Source organism: Eleginops maclovinus, chromosome 20, assembly GCF_036324505.1.
Source record: "Eleginops maclovinus isolate JMC-PN-2008 ecotype Puerto Natales chromosome 20, JC_Emac_rtc_rv5, whole genome shotgun sequence".
In the NCBI taxonomy this organism is placed as follows: Eukaryota; Metazoa; Chordata; class Actinopteri; order Perciformes; family Eleginopidae; genus Eleginops; species Eleginops maclovinus.
In genome coordinates this window covers 25,979,250-25,996,492 of record NC_086368.1, presented here as the reverse complement: position 1 = coordinate 25,996,492, position 17,243 = coordinate 25,979,250, and the positions used below count along the sequence as shown (strand labels likewise).

At 40.4% G+C, this 17,243-nt stretch overlaps 1 protein-coding gene across 3 annotated transcripts; it reads left to right on the top strand.

Annotated features, from left to right (window-relative positions):
* The first annotated feature begins 1,271 nt into the window (after window positions 1-1,271).
* lrrn1 (leucine rich repeat neuronal 1) lies at window positions 1,272-16,985 on the top strand. Of its 3 annotated transcripts, none has more exons than XM_063909963.1 (3): window positions 1,272-1,405; window positions 4,313-4,587; window positions 13,828-16,985. In XM_063909963.1, the coding sequence occupies exon 3, from the start codon at window positions 13,972-13,974 to the stop codon at window positions 16,123-16,125; it is 2,154 nt and encodes a 717-aa protein (XP_063766033.1). In that variant the 5' UTR covers window positions 1,272-1,405; window positions 4,313-4,587; window positions 13,828-13,971; the 3' UTR covers window positions 16,126-16,985. The 3 variants fall into 3 exon arrangements, with proteins under 3 accessions (XP_063766033.1, XP_063766034.1, XP_063766035.1); XM_063909964.1 differs by lacking the exon at window positions 1,272-1,405 and adding an exon at window positions 2,705-2,808; XM_063909965.1 differs by lacking the exons at window positions 1,272-1,405; window positions 4,313-4,587 and adding an exon at window positions 8,963-9,148.
* Window positions 16,986-17,243: the final 258 nt, after the last annotated feature.

Sequence of the window (17,243 nt, the reverse complement as noted above, 5' to 3'; positions counted from 1 at the left end):
CAGTGAATTATTTGCATGAAGCTTCATTTTCTCTCTTTTTGGGAACACTTGGGTGAGCCTCTGTATGTGTGCTGTCCATGGTCCTGAACTAGCTTCTGTTCTGATCTGAGAAAAAAGAAACACCAGTTTAACACTCTGCAAACATGAGGAGCTCCTGAAATCACTAAATGTATACCTTATCCTTAACCTGATGCTTAAAACTTCTGTGTTTCCAGTTTGCTCTTAAAGCACTGATGGTGATTGGGATCATTTCTTTCTTCATTGTTATGCCCAAGAATTGTTGTGGTCTGTCTGGTCTGAGGGACTCCATGCATCCACAACCAGAGGAAGTCATCCGTCTTCATCCGTCTCTCTATGAGAAACAGAGATGACACATTTTAACCCATAGAGTTTAACTCCACACCTCTTATCTACATCGGCAAGGTTGGCTTTGAAGCCTCACATATTAACCTCTATAGACAGCTCCAACTGTGTGAGAAGCCAACACAACTGTTCCTGCACTACACTGTTAGATGCTGTCTACCTGCATGGCATGGTGATTAGCACGTGGCTGGTGTAACCCCACACCATCACAATACAAGCTGAAGTACCCCTCGCATCCATCAAAGTCAAAATGTGTTCATTTCAATTTAAAAGTGGTTAACACTTTAACTCAGGGTTGAATAAAAATTGTTTTAGCTTCATATTTTTCTCACAATTGGGTTGGTTTAGCTTGTGTTTCAGCTGGATATTCAAACGGCGTATTAATCACTACTATATAACAATTTAAACCACTTTATACAACTTCTTAAATCCTGTCCCTTACATATAAATTCATGTTTTTCAACTTTTTTTAAAGTATTTAAATAAATTGCATTAAGCTCACCTCAACTACTTCAACCATGTATCGACTTCTACCTTTTCACCTGTTTATTAATAACTTTTACTCAATCATTTCTATTCTTTATCCAACACTTTTACTTATATATTTATATAAGGCAGCTATTTTCAATCAACCCATTTATTATAGTTTTGTATCTTTTACATTTTCAGCTATTTAGCTAACTCAACCCTAGAGCTAAGGTTTTTAACGATTACTCATCACCTGACGATAAATTCAACAGATTAATCATGACTTTAAGTTAATGGATAACTTAGTGTGGTGGGTAATGCTCTCCAAAAGAGTGCAGTGCTCTTGAATGCAGCTAAAGGCCTGACTCCCCCCCCTCATTAGGGCTGCTTATAAAAGGCACCTGTTGGCCTCTGTTACTTGCTTTGGCTCTGTCTGTCTCGGTCGGTGGTACTGGTATGCAGCCTATTTCAAAACAAGGATCAATCTCTGCTGTGTTACGCTCTCCCTGTTTCCTTCCAGTTTGTCCTGCTTCCTATTGTCCTGCACACCAGTAGTCAAAATCTCCTTCCTGTGGTGAGTAGGGCCAGAACATATGAAATGTTTGTAATGCCGCATGGTGAGCCATTTGTAACCTACATACATTTTTTTAGCTTCACCTGCTGCTGTTTCTGTTTCCATTGGTCTTGTAGTGTAACATTTGTTTTTTGGAATAAATACAATTACTATTGATTTGCATAATGTTTTGCCTTTTCGAGTATTTCGCTTTGTGTTGTCTTATATTCTTACATGGTGTTCAAACCAACTGGGATCCTTTGTCGTTCTACTTTAGTTTCATTTCTTTTCTCTTTGTTCATATACATTTATGTTTTAGTATTAGTTTTTATGTACATTAAAAAAACAACCTTTGTGATGAATATATTTTTGACTGAATATTTGTTGTTTGCATTTTCTAACAAACCGTTTTATTTTGCAGCAACCATTTCCGGAGTTTCGTATTCGTTTTAAGTGTAATAAAAAAATCATTTCTCTCTTAAAACTAGTCTCTGTCCCTCAGTTAACAAACCTGTGTCATGATAACTTAAAAACTTGATAAAATAAATCAAGGGTTTTGGTAAAGGCTTAAGCATTGCCTTGGGTCTAATGATGATATTTAAACCCTCCAGATTAGCTTAGCATTTTAAGATCACTATTTAAACTTTTTATAAATAACTTTGAACCATTTCAACTATTCATTAATCTGGTATTTCACATGTTCTGTTCTGCAAACTAGCTACAGGTACTCACTACAGAGCTGACTGAGGGAGTTTACAACACACAAGAATATTTACATTTTCTAATGTCTTGCTTTTGAGGGGAAATCAGTGCCTGACATAAGTGTTTGCAGTTGAGTTGGCCTCATTCTGTGCCTGAGATTTGAAGAACACACAGCTCTATCAGGAGTGCATTAGGTCTTTGCTGCTTCAAAGTGAAGGACACTCGTAGATCTAATTGATTCTTTAGGACAGCACATGCTTTCCAACATCGCTGAGCCAAGTGGGCGTTCGCTAAGAAACAAATTATTTTCTCTATGAAAAGACACAAAGGATATTTGGCACAGTTATGTTGACGCTTTTTTATTTAAAGGAGGTTCAATGGAAGGTGGATTTTAAAAGGAGGATTGGGTTTTGAGTCTCTGGCCTGAAGGGCCTCTACACTTCAACCCCTTCACATCTCGTTTTTTGTTTTGCTGCCGTTGCCATGCACTTTAGAACATGGCAACAGGAGCAGCACATTTGGCCCGGACGTACTGTATGGCAACACTGGGCTCATAATCTCCTTGTCTCAACACAACCGCGAGCAAATGGATTCTTCAATTGGCGCTAATGCTATACAGATGTCGTCATACATGGTCGCACAAAGCTAATGGAGCCAGGATACTTCTCAGCCTGAGCTGCAGTTTAATGTGATCCTGTATTCAGATGACTGTGTACTCAAAGGTCAGTGCATGATACTTTAATGGCCTTCGTGCATGTGATTATCCTGCTGTTTCATTTTATCACGTGTAAAATGGTTAAACTGGTTAAAATAGAGTATTACTAATGCATGCTACCTGTGGCTTTTATCATAGTGGATGTTGTGGTGAGATTTGCTGATGTTTTTCTCTATTTTCAACTAGAAGACAAATGATGCATTACCTAATACAATTTAATTTTTTATGAGCAGCTGCTTTGACAGTCAATAAAACCCAAAGTGAGTGTGCTACTCTCTTTCTGAAAATGAAAGATCAATCATCGCAAAATTACAGAATCCACAAACAATATTTCAGAAGAAAAACATTATAGTATTACCCAAAACATTTTCGGTCCAAACTTAACTTTTTAAATTCAATAATTTAGTTATTTAAATTGACTGGTATGAATGCAAGTTTCAAGTCATTAATGAAATTGATTACTAAGTGTCTCAATACAACACACCTTATTTTTTGAGATTGTATATTTGGACACTTGGTAATCATCAGAAAGAAGCACATATACTTTTATTAAAAGTCTAATCATAATAGGGTGCAATACAGGGAAAAACTAGCATTGTTTAATATTTAATGTAATCCTCTTTCGTAGCTTTAACGAGGAACCATCTTGTTCCACACTATCGGACAATATGACACATATTCTGACTTTTTTAAAGACATTTCCCCATATTTCAGCCTCACATGTTCATAGTCTTTGGAAACTTTGGGGGCCATTGTTAGTTGGTTGTGGATATTTGGTAATCAAGCCAATTGTGGGTATGCTAAGTCAGCATTTAATGAGAGAACATGTTTTACATTTATTTAGAAATGGGACCAAATAATTAAAAAAAAGCCCCCACCAAGGCGCTGTCTTTAGAACGGCACCTTAGTGTTTTATACCATACAAGTTATTTTCATAGTATAAAGGAAGATAAATGGTTTTAAAATGAGGAGCTTTCTCTGTATTTTATTCTAATTGTATCCTTATCCAAAGATCCCCTCGAACAAACTGTTTGAGCCCAAAAACCTTATATTACATTTTGTAAATGAACAGCAAATGTGACTCCTATTATAAACTCAATCATCAGACTGTCTTTTTCCAGAAATGTGATTTAAAGTAACATACTATCCAAAAGGTTTGTGTTCAGAGAGGCTCAAAGACGTGCAGTAATCCCATGTACCATACAATATCCAGAGACTCAAAGCAACACACACATCCGAAAGAGAGGCTCAAAGATTTAGCAAACCCTGCAGTAATGCCATGTACCTACCCCCATCTCCCTACCCACAACCCCCCTCCCCATCCTCACCCATGCCCCGCCGCCCTCTCCTGCCTTTGTTCTCATCACAACAAGCCCGGAGCAGATGGTGCTCTGCTTTGCTTTGGCCAACAGTGACAGACAGGCGCTCTCAGCCAATCGCCTGCCGGGGAATCAGCTGACTGGTCTGCACAGCACCAGGTGTTTTTATCATTTTTCTTCTCCCATCCGTAGGAGGAGCAGCAGCGGAGGAATATCGGCGCGACACACCGGTTCGCTGTTGGGTTGCAGCAGGTTGGAGATCTCCGTGCACCATGCCCCTCTCCGAGGCGCCCTGTGACTGATCCGGATACACACGCTGCACACAGCCGCCAGCTGAAGCCGAATGGGATACAGGAATATGTATACTTGTGCTGTTTGAGAAGCCACAATAACATTGATCGTATTGACGCGTGGTTCTGGATAAAGGAGCTGTGCGCATGGGAACACCAGCCTGGAATGCCAACAAGGTGAGAGTCCTCAGGGAAGGAGGTTTCCTCTGCTGGTAGTTTTTTTTGTTTAAATATTAAATGCATGTAAAAATCTGTTAAGTGATGTGGTTGGCAGCCATGTCGTTTACAATCCTCAATTCTGGAAGGTCATATTTGTTGTTTTCTTGTTTAAAACATCATAATCCCTGCAAGGCAATGAGTTGGGGTGCATTTAGGGTGCAGACACACTCAAGGGCACAATCATTTTTTGTCCATAAAAACAGTCTGGCTTGATCATTTCAGACTTAAAATCAGTTTTTAATCTGCGTTAGAACATTTTACCCTAACAGCATATCTGATCAAACCCATCATTGCGTTTTCTATGCGTCAAATTATATTCCACATGAAAACAAACTTTGATCTCGTTGCGGTTCTTGCCGCGCCAGCACGAGCTGAGTGCAGCGCGACGTTGTGTAAATGTGATTTGCATATTAATGTTTAAGTACGTCGGCAGATGTCTCGATTCCTCCGCTCTATAAGCAAAAAAAAAAAAAAGTCTTGACACAGACAGGGCCCTCGGTGGTAAAGATGCTGTGTGGTGAGAATGGGGTTGCATTGGCAGGGGGTCTATTGTGGCTCACCGACGCTGCTTCTGTCTGTCGCTGCAGCTGTTGCGCTTTTGTGATGGCTGACTGGCATCACTCAACTTTAGCCACAGGGACACACTGTAGAAAAGGTTAGGGTGATAAAAGGGATTTTTAATGTGCTCTGTTTCTCTCTCTTATGACCTTTTTTTTTTTTTAAGAGTCCTCTTTTTCTCTGTGGACCCCTGGGTCAAATAAAACACACTCTCCGAAATAATGAGCATAACATACATTAGTCTGTTTATAAACGGGACAAGAAAAACAGCTTGGTCTCGTTGTGTGTGAAGGGGTGAGGATAAGACGATTCATCGATTGTTTGAATATTGCCAGCTTTTTTTAGAAATCAATGAAGGGGTAAAGTGACTGTAAATGCAAACGTGGCAGAAAATACTGTCTTGTAGCTTCTCAAATGTGGACAATTCCTATGTTTTTCATCTTATTAAGGCGAATATCTTCTTGTTTGTTCTGACAAAGCGAGCCATTTGAAGACATCTAGGCCTTTATGGACTTTTGGAAACTGAATGGACATGTATCAGTATATTTTGACAATGTATTTAGACCAGATGATTGCTAGACCAAACCACAGTTATAATCGGAAGTCTATAATTAAAGTAATCTTTAGTTGCAGCCCTACTTATGTGCAGTTGCGTCTTAATGTTGTCCTTTTTTTTTAGGTTTAAAGCCAATCTGCTCTTATCCCCTGAACCTTTCAAACATTTTGAAGCGTGCCGGAAATTATATTTAAAATGTATGAACAGGAGGGGGCAGATTACCTGATTTTCTTTTTCTCACTTCCCCCAAGGGGGCATCCTGTCTTACACACACACACACACACACACACACACACACACACACACACACACACACACACACACACACACACACACACACTATGTCTATTTTCTTTTCAGCGTGATCATGAAGCTATGGTGTGACAAAAGGGCGTGTGTTGTAGGCAGGTGTCTGTGTGTGTGTGTGCGTGTGGGCAGGGTTGTTAGGAGACAGCAGGGCTCATGGGAGGGGGTAAAAGGCTTCACCCCCCACCACCAACACAATCTCCCTAGGGTATAAGGCAGGGTGAGGAGGGGGTTGGCTGGGTTATTGAGCCTTCACCATTATTCCTATAAGACGAGCTGAGGAATCAGCCCTTTGTCCTCTGAGGTCTGTAGGTCTCACACAGTGACAGTTCAACCCCCCTCTCTTGATCTCCCCAGACACCTATGTGTTTTTTAAATCTATCACAGCAATTATGAGGTTTTTCACCGTACAGAAAATGTGGTCCGTTTCACCCAAGCAGGTACCGGGCAAGAATTCAGCTATGTGTATTTTCAGCTTAGAGGTGAAAAAAAAATAAACGGCGATGTACTTATCCAATCACCCATATTTATGGCCAATCACCCAACCCTTGGAGTGTACATTAAAAGCAAGCCATATCTGGTCTGGCTGCACCGTAAAATGTGTTGGCTGTAGATCAAGTGGGCGAGAAGTTTGGCCGTAAATTGTAGCTGGTTGTAGCTCATTGTTGGTGGAATAATCCCCAACTCCTCCAGCCCATTTAAGTGAGACACATTGGACCATGAAGAACTCCCCAAATGTAAAATGTTTCGATGTAAATGCACAAAGCTTCTTTTTTAGTATTTCTTTCTCAGTTGAACCTTTCATTTAAGTAGAAAACACAATCTATTTAAAGAAAAGGCTTCAAATATGAACTTCAGTACGACTTACGTAAACATTGTCTTTGCATTAGTTGGCACTTTTAAGATCTGTCTGTAAAGACGACATACTATACTCATTTTCAGGTTCATATTTGTATTTTGTCTCTCTCCTGGGACATGTCTCCATGCTTTAATGTTCAAAAAGCTCTTTATGTTTCTCATTCTGCCTGTGCTGCAGCACCTCTTTTCACCCTCTGTCTGAAACCAGAGCCCAGTCTGCTCTGATTGGTTAGCTGGTCACTAGGAAATGTCAATCCATCCCCTTAACCCATCATATAAAACTTCGTTTAGCGCTAGCCAATAGAAGCGCAAGGGTTCCATAGTGATGTCATCATGTAACAGAAGTGAACAAAGCAATGCAATGGAGGCCTTCAGGCAGGGGGAGGAAACTTGGGGATTTTAGCCTTTGCAGACCATTTACATGCACCAAAACCTATATAACACACTACAGGAAAGGGAAACCCAACGAGCAATTTCACTGTAGTTGGCTCCTCTTACCATTGTACCTTACTGGTAATTGTTCCCCCTAGACTCTGCTGTTGATTCAGACTTTCAAGCAGTCAACCACAAATCAAATCAATCAGCTCGTAGAGAGGCTGAGGATTTCCACACAAGTGACACTTGTACTTCCTGTTTGAAGGTGAACTTGCTTGAGAGGTGTAGCAATCAAGCTGCTTTAAAATCAATACCACGAGGGTTCCTGATGACAGTCGTCCAGTTGTCTCCAGCCAGGAGAGACCTAATGTGAATCATATAATGTGAAACCAGCCAGCCTACACACCGGCACGCTCACTCTTACTCACACTTACACATAAGCAGGAAATCCAGCGCAGAGTGAGCAGGCACATCCATCTCCAAATATAGATTTATTTTGTCATGATGTGGGTTACTTAACATATTGTTTGCATGTGTCAGGGGAAGCTATCCATACAGTTTTACTCGACACACTCTTTCCTCGCTGATGTGCTCTGGATGGGCCACCGCAGATCCACAGGAAACCTGCCACAAGCATTGTTTAAAATGATATGGGCTCATTTTTCAACTTCTGCTCCTTGAGAATCCTGCGAGGATGCAGAGTGTGTTATATTAAACCCTCGGAGGGAGGGAATGGAGAGAGAATTAGAGGCAGGAGGGAAAGAATCAACCCATTTTCGGCACATTAAGGTCCCAAATCTCTCATCATCCGAGGAAAAAGATACGGTTTCCATGACTATAGTCTCCAAGGGTGGAGTTATTATTTGGTTTTGGAGTCTGCTTGGATTCGAGTTTCCCAGGAGGTTGTAATATGAGATTTGCTCTAAGGGATAGTTCTATTGCTTTAAAGTGGGGTTGTATGATCCATAATCAGGGTTTTACCTAAAGTAGACGGTAGCCAAGCAATGTACTGCTGTGGAGTAGAGGAGTTTCTGGTGTTTGTTTCTGTTATTGTGTGAGCAGAACTAACAAAAGTCACTCTAACAGTTCGTCTGACCAACCGAGGCAATCAACTTCTGTTCTCTGCAAAGTCAAAAGTTGAATAACCAGTTTTATTAAATAGACTCTGGTGGCTTTGGCGAGATCCAAGAAAGCTGCTTCAGTTTCTTGTCAAAAAGGGTTGTCTGATGGCAATAGATGATCAAAATATAGCGTAGACTTAAACTGGTATAGATTTGTTTTGACGTGGTTAAAATAAGTTTTGATGCTGTCCCCTCAACAAACCCACTTTAAATAATCCAAACTTATAAGGAAACATTGACAGATGAGCTCTCACTTCATATGTTAGGAGTGTTTCCTCTTGATTTATCCTTCTTGTCACAGTACCCCTCTGTTCTCTATTTTGCATATTCCCCCCTTGTTGAGTCTCTTTGTCACTCAGGTTTCTCTCATCTGATTCAGAAGTTTCTTTTTGTCACCTCCATTTTGTTGGCTTAGTGACACGATGTGTTTATAGGCTCCCCAGGGCTGTTTATCTCACTTTATTGCACCTGTAATTTGCTTTCCCTCATTCCTGTGTTGAGTAAACTAAAGTAAAAAAGCGGACCTTGGCCTGGGAGATTATATGTGTGGGTGTCTCCCAAGAGAGCCCGAATGCAAGACTCTTATCCAGCTGAAATCAAATTTTCATTTTCTCGTGTCACTCTCAATTCTTATCGCATCAAAGGGAGGATTTCCTTCACGATGAGCGGCCTCACGCTGACTCGGACAGGAATTTGAAATCTAGTGTGGACTTAATCGAACAGAGGGACACTTTATCTTTAAAAGGTATTCACATATTCTGTTGTACTTCAATCTCTCTTCTTCTGGTAAAAGTTCTAATTCTGAGCACTTAGTTTGGAGGAGCTGTACAGTAATTGTCATTATCACACATTGGCAAAACATCAAGTCATTACAGTTTTTGTGCGAAAAAAGAGACTCAACTACTGGCAAGTAATGAGAAAAATAGAGGTGACGTCCTTTCAATTAACAATTTGGATCAATATAAGTGACAGTTTCCCAACTGGAAATGACAGGGATCATCTACTTCAATGACATGCAATGAAAGTGAGCTTTTCCATGGCTGTCAGGTGTGTTCAGAGTTTAAATGGTAGCCTTCTGTAGATAATTAATTTGACTTTAGCTACTTGAAAGGTTCCCAGCCTTGGAGGTAGCCCTTTGAGTCAGGATCCACTGTAGTTACAAGCAATGATGTGAAATTACTCAAAATAACCAAAAGAAGACAAACTCTAAAGCCTAAGATTTTAAAAAACAACTACTTTCTCAAATACGTAAGTAACTAAGTGCCTCATACCACCCTACTGAAATATCCAAAATGTCCCTTTTTATAAGGTTACCTGCTAATATTTTGCTTAATTTGCTTCATGAGTACTAGCCCACGCACAGGACCGGTCATTTTGTTTAAAATATTTACATTTTGAGATTCATTTTCTGATCCATGTCTTTGGCTTTAGTGTCCGAACACATGTCCCACTCAAAAGTAAAGTCTTTGATTGCTAAAAGCTACACCGTAGTAAAACCCCGGCCACGAGTAAAAGGGATCCTGCATCCTCCTGCAGGTATTGTTAGATGGAGCTTCAGACGACAGACTTTCTGCCCGAAGCGTTCAGTATTTATTTGATTTATCCCTGTCACAGGTTCAAAGTTGGCCGTGGTTTCAACCTTTTTGTTTTCCGTTGCCAGAACTTCCTGCCTTTGGTGTTGTGTTCTTCCACCTGCTGTGTGATTTAAGTTTTCCTGTAGCTCTGGGATCACAATGGACCTGTGAAGCCTGTGTCAGGATGTCCCAGACAGCGTTTTGTTGTTGTTGTTGTTGTTGTTGAAGTATCAACCAACAAGATGTTGACACTGTTTTTTTTCTTTCTTCTAAGTGTTCATTGTTACATCAGTTTGTTAAAACTTCAGCTAACCTACTTTTGACTTTGACAAGTGTGTCAGATTTTTTGCGTTCAGTTTTAAATAGGATCACGCAATTTTCAATCTTGCATTTCATAAAGGGGATCACAGACAAAGCTCTTACGGAATGAGGAGAATCTAAGATTAACCTCATTTGTGCTAAATGGAATAGGATTATGGTAAAGCAGACAATTCAGTTTTGGGATACCTGGTTTATAATCTTGATCCATTACATTTGAAAGCCATTTAATAAATAAGACTATCTGTAGTCCAGTTTGATATTAAGCGTTTTGTTTTGCTTATTTACTTTCTGAATCTGCTTTTTTTTGATGACTTAAGTTAGAAAAAAGGGCAAAAAACAGCTTCTGAAAATGCTGATCTCATATTAATCAAACCTGATAAAAGCTGAAACACACAAGGTGACTTTACATGTAAATGATGCATGCTGGGTGAAATGATTTTGTGGGTTTTTTTTGGGGGGGAGGGGGGTGGTTGTCAGAAACGTTTTTTATTAATAACTGTGGTGCATGGACAGTACAAACAAACATCTTTGACATTTTTCTACACAACATTTTTTCAATTTTGTTAAGAAATGAAATCTTTATGGACAGAACATTTAGTTACTGGTAGAATTATAAAAAAAACCCTTCCTTTAAAGTGAGATTACCACTCAATCAACACTGTTTTCTGACTTCTCCCTGCAATATTTGTCACAGATCTCTCAGAAATATTGCTTCTAATTAAACGGCTAAGTGACCTGTTTCTCTCCTCTGGGTTCAAATCCAGTAGACTGCCTCGAGCTTCAATTTTGTTAAGAAATGAAATCTTTATGGACAGAACATTTAGTTACTGGTAGAATTATAAAAAAAACCCTTCCTTTAAAGTGAGATTACCACTCAATCAACACTGTTTTCTGACTTCTCCCTGCAATATTTGTCACAGATCTCTCAGAAATATTGCTTCTAATTAAACGGCTAAGTGACCTGTTTCTCTCCTCTGGGTTCAAATCCAGTAGACTGCCTCGAGCTAAACTCCACTTCAGCATCTCAATACCCTAATCCAGACGGGCGCAGCCACAACACAACCTACACTGCTATAGCTTAAAGATGAGATACTGTATCCCAGTTTCAGACATGCTCCGCCCAGCGCCATAGGGTATCTCCCAGTATAGGAGGAGCAGAGTCGTGTTCTGTCTCCGTGGTGCTGTTGCCAGGCAGTTTGTGTTGTGATGAATTAGTCAGCTCTCTTGTTTGAAAGCCTCTTAAGTGCTCTCTTCTTAAGCTGCTGTTGACCATAAAGCTGTGTGGTACTATGGCGCTGCCGTATGGCTCTGCACTGGATGGGGTGTCACCTTAAGTGCCGTAAATAGACCTAATGGAGAAGTGGCATGTCTGTTGATGTGGGATACTACAAGTGCACATGCTTGTCAAAGAACCACCAGCAACCTAATCCAAATTAATAAACAATAGTGAGGGATAAAAGGGTTGCATAGGAACAGCGTGTCGATATAATATTTGCACGTCAGCAAAGTCATTTACAGAGTGATACACATATCTCATGTCAATGGGATGAAAGGAATATGTAAGCCATGATTTACATTGTTAACAAGTCCTGTATCAACATGCTCAAATCTTTCAAATAATATTACAAACAGGCTGATATTTAGGAGGTATTTAATGTGTACCATGTGTATATTCTTAATATCGCATGTTTATATGCCGATATCAACAACAAAGAACCAAATAGAAAGTACATGATGCTGATTGCAGTTTTACTCACAGGTATTTGATCATAAGCCAAAGTTCTGGACAACGGAAGACGATTTTGAGCTGAAAGGATCACCAACGTTATTTACAAATCATACTGCAGGAACTATTATTGTCTGACTGCAAATGGCAAAAATGTTCCAATCCCAGTATACAGTAAACTCATATGCAGATGGGCACTATGATGACAGGCGTGGTTAACTATCCAACCAACCTACAGTGATAAACTGAACACTAGTAATCAATAACAAACCTTCTCAATAACACACAGCTTCTCATTAATTAACTCAATGATCAATGAGCAGTCTACATATTGCTGACAATTAACTTTGTCCATTCGAACAATTGAACTGCAAAGTCAGATTTGTCAGCAGTCATCTCAAGAGCCCTACCACGTAATGTAATGAAAGCCCAAACCAGCAGAGGTCCACAAATCACATCAAATATATCCAAAAAAGTTGGACTACATTAAAGCAAACATGGATGTCCAAACTATGTTTTATGGCAATCCATCCAGTAGTGACTACGGTCTGGACCAATATAGCGGACTGACTGCAAGACCTCCATTGTATTCATACACTATAATAGCTTACAAATGTAGAACTAGTACTAATAAGAAGCAGTGTGTTGCATGCTACAATGAATGCTATACACTCCAAGTCACAAGTGGGCCTGTCATGAGGGTATCAGACCCTCTCATGAAATCCCGATTTGTAGTCATAAGTTTCAGAGTTATAAAGAGTTTACAAAGTTTTGACAATTTTTTCGTTCGTACCAAATCATACTAGAACAAATTCTAGGCTGTCTGAAAACTTTTCTGTTTCCATGTTTGCCCTAAATTCAGAATGCTGAAGAATTAAAAATGTAGACTCTTTTTTTTTTGCTTTCTTTTAAGCTCGGCACAGTCTGATTTCTCATAGTGTTTAATAATGTTTTGGAGATGCTAATGATCGAGTCCTTATGGGCCTGGGTAGATAAAAACCCTCAATGGAACTGGATGTGTTTCCAAGTAGTTCAGAGCAGGGCTTTGTGCCGGCATTGTAATGAGCTGAACTTGCATTTTCTCAAAACTGTTTATACAGCAAATGTTTCACATTCTCCCGATGACTGTTGAGAAGCAAGTATTGCTCTCAGTCAGTTAAGGTATTGTTTTCTCTAAAGCAAAACATGAACAGTTATTTGGTACTCCAGTCATTCTTACATGCAAAAGTCTAGAGGTTGTTATAACTGCTCTTTGAGGCTGTACATTGACCCAGCAGCAACCTGAACCTAATGCAAACATCATCGTGCTGACCTGCTTGAATGATGATGGTAACATGCTGATGCAGGTACTTGTTTATAAAGAAGAGTATTAGACAACCTAACACTTTGACATTGTATGACAAACTTCATGGTAATCATTTCAATAGTTGTGAGATATTTTACTCAAAAATGCAAATGTTGACCTCAGGTTGATTTCAAGAGGAAAATCACGGAGATTTCCAAAATAACAAGCAGTTATTCTTTCAGGACCATAAATATCTGTTCAATAATCCATCCAACACAGAATGCGAAGCCTATACTGTAAGATAAAGGAAGGATGGGAATCATTAACAGTTATAAAATAAGGATTCACCCTCTGGTAAACATGATGTATAGTACAGAATGTCATGGCAATCCATTCAATAGCTTTTGGGATGTTTTAGTCTGGAACAAAGTAATGGTGCAACAGACAACACATTTTGAACCTGTAGTAGATACTGTTTTCTGTTCATTGACACTTGCTTTTTGTTTTTTGTTTTCCAGATAACTCAAGATCTTGCTGTAATTCGACTCCTGATTCAACTCCATCTCACTGCACTGAAAGACCTAATAAGCGGAAAGTCTGGTTGATGACTACAACAAACTTTCTCCTAAAATCATCTGCCCCTCCTCCTTTGTTACCCCAGCATGGCTAGAGGGAGGTTTGACTGCCTACTTCCAGGCCAGGTTTTTTCTGGCCTGGTGTTGGTATCGTTGGGATTATCCTTCGTCCAGAGCAACGAGTGCCCTCAGCTGTGTGTATGCGAGATCCGGCCCTGGTTTACCCCCCAGTCCACCTACAGAGAGGCCATCACTGTGGACTGCAATGACCTTCGCCTGACACGTATACCGGCAAACCTCTCCAGTGACACTCAGGTTATCCTCCTACAGAGCAACTACATTGCCAGGACCAATGATGAACTGGAGCAGCTCTTCAACCTCACTGAGCTGGACTTGTCCCAGAACAACTTCAGTACCATTCGGGATGTTGGCCTTAACAATATGTCCCAGCTCACCACGCTTCATCTGGAAGAGAACCAGATCACAGAAATGCCAGACTACTCTCTGCAGGACCTTAGCAACCTGCAGGAGCTCTACATCAACCACAATCAGATCAACACCATTTCTGCCAATGCCTTCTCTGGGCTCCACAACTTGCTCAGGCTGCACCTCAACTCCAACAAGCTGAAGACCATCAACGGCCAGTGGTTTGAATCCACGCCCAACCTAGAAATCCTCATGATTGGGGAGAACCCCGTCGTTGGAATAATGGACTTCAATTTCAAGCCACTGGGCAACCTCAGAAGCCTGGTTTTGGCTGGGATGGATTTGACAGACGTCCCTGGTAATGCCTTTGTGGGACTTGACAATCTGGAGAGTCTCTCTTTCTATGACAATAAGCTGGTCCAAGTTCCTCAGAGAGCTCTTCAGAAACTACCTAACCTCAAGTTCTTGGATTTGAACAAAAACCCAGTGCACAAGATTCAGGAAGGAGATTTCAAGAACATGTTGAGATTGAAGGAGCTGGGTATAAACAACATGGGAGAGCTGGTTTCTATTGACCGGTATTCTATGGACAATCTTCCTGAGCTCACAAAACTTGAGGCTACAAACAACCCCAAGTTCTCTTATATCAACCGCCAGGCCTTTCGTGACGTCCCAGCCCTGGAGAGTCTAATGCTGAACAACAACGCCCTGAATGCCCTTTATCAGTCCACAGTGGACTCTCTCCCCAACTTGCGTGAGATAAGCATCCACACCAATCCTCTGCGGTGTGACTGCGTCATTCAGTGGATGAGCTCCAACAAAACCACCGTCCGTTTCATGGAACCACTCTCCATGTTTTGTGCCCTGCCGACAGAAGTAAGGGGATTGCATGTGCGGGAGGTGCTCCAAAATAATTTAGCAAACCAGTGCCTGCCCTTGATTTCTCATGATACCTTCCCAAGCCACCTGAACCTTGATATTGGCATGACTTTGGACCTGGACTGCAGAGCGATGTCCCAGCCTGAGCCTGAAATCTATTGGGTGACACCGATGGGGATCAAGGTAATGATGGACACCTTATCTGACAAGTACAGCCTGAGCAAGGAAGGGACTTTAAGAATTTCTCGTATCCAGGTAGAAGACTCCGGCAGATACACCTGTGTGGCGCAAAATTCCCAGGGAGCTGACACCAGAGTGACAGCTATACGGGTGAACGGCACTCTGTTAGATAGCACTCAGCTCATGAATATCTACGTCAAACAAACAGAATCTCACTCAATCCTCGTGTCCTGGAAGATAAACTCCAATGTAATGACTTCTAACCTCAAGTGGTCTTCTGCCACCATGAAAATAGACAACCCACATATTACTTACACTGCCAGGGTTCCTGTTGATGTCCACGAGTACAACCTTACGCATTTACAACCAGCAACTGAGTATGAGGTGTGCCTCAGCGTTTCCAACATCCACCAACAAACACAGAAGTCCTGTGTGAATGTGACGACAAAGCCAGCCCCCTTCGCCGTTGAAATATCCGAACAAGGGACTAACACTGCTCTTGCTGCAGTAATGGGAACAATGTTTGCAATCATCAGTCTGGCCTCACTGGGAATTTATATTGCCAAGCGGTGGAAGAGGAAAAACTATCACCACTCTCTGAAAAAGTACATGCAGAAAACCTCGTCAATACCGCTAAACGAGTTGTACCCTCCTCTTATCAACTTGTGGGAGGCAGACAGTGAGAAGGAGAAAGAGGGGTCCTCTGAGACCAAACCCAGTCAGGTTGACACCACACGCAGCTATTACATGTGGTGAGAGCTTCTATCCAGCGGGACATAAAGAGACATTTCAGGAGCACAAATATACATGCTTGCTTCTTTGTGTAATTGAACTCAAGTCAATCATTTTTCTTTCACGTTTCCAGTTGTTTTTGCTTCCTCAGACTTGCTTTTTGAAAGCGAAGGACGAGCTGGGATTTTCAGATCTTTAGTTTAGTATATTGCCTTTTTAACTCGCCCATTTCGACACACTTTTGGCAGCTTTCTTTAGCTTCCTGAACGTAGGAGTCACTGTGCTTTATTTTTAGTACTTGTTTTAACAAACACAGCATGAGCACTGTCACGGATTCAGTATACGCAAGCCAACGAAAAGCTGAAATCCTACTTGTTTTTGACATGTTTCTATGGCGAGATGTTAGACTGCCAATCTTTCTTTCTCTTGTAAAACAGTTTCACTGTTGACTGTTGTGCACTGAAATATATATATACATATATATATATATATACTAATTTGTCTATCAACTCAAATATAAGCTGACGAAGTATGTTTAGACTTGATATACTGTCTATTGAGTAATGTTAGCAATTCCTCTGTAATGTTGTATCAGCTATGACTTATGTTACTTTTTGTACATTCAATGATTACAATAACATATTAATTGTGTTTAATTTAGACTTTAAGTTTGCAGAGCAGCTACTGTAAACCAGCAATAGAACTATGAATGTTATGATCTAGGTAAATAGATGTAAGGCTTTTTAAACTTCTTAAATATTTCTTTTCTTATTTTGCTAGAATACGTCTACAATCACTGGTTTTGTTGTGGTTTACAGACACACACACATGTTGTTTATTGGGGAGCAAATAAAATAAAATCTTTTTTCCTCATATTTTTAAAACCTTGATTTCAACACCAAGTTTCATTCTTATAGATAACTACATACAGTTTAAAATGATGTCCCCTGTGTATTTAATGAACATGCGCTTCAAAAACAAACGTATAAAGGTGCCATAGAATGGAAAACTGTATTTACCTCGGCATAATTGAATAAGGAGAGTTCGGTACTTTGAACTGACATACCGTGAACCTCAAACACCATTGTTTCCTCCTTCATGTGCACATCATGAATATGCATATCACAGCGGTAAAACGGGCA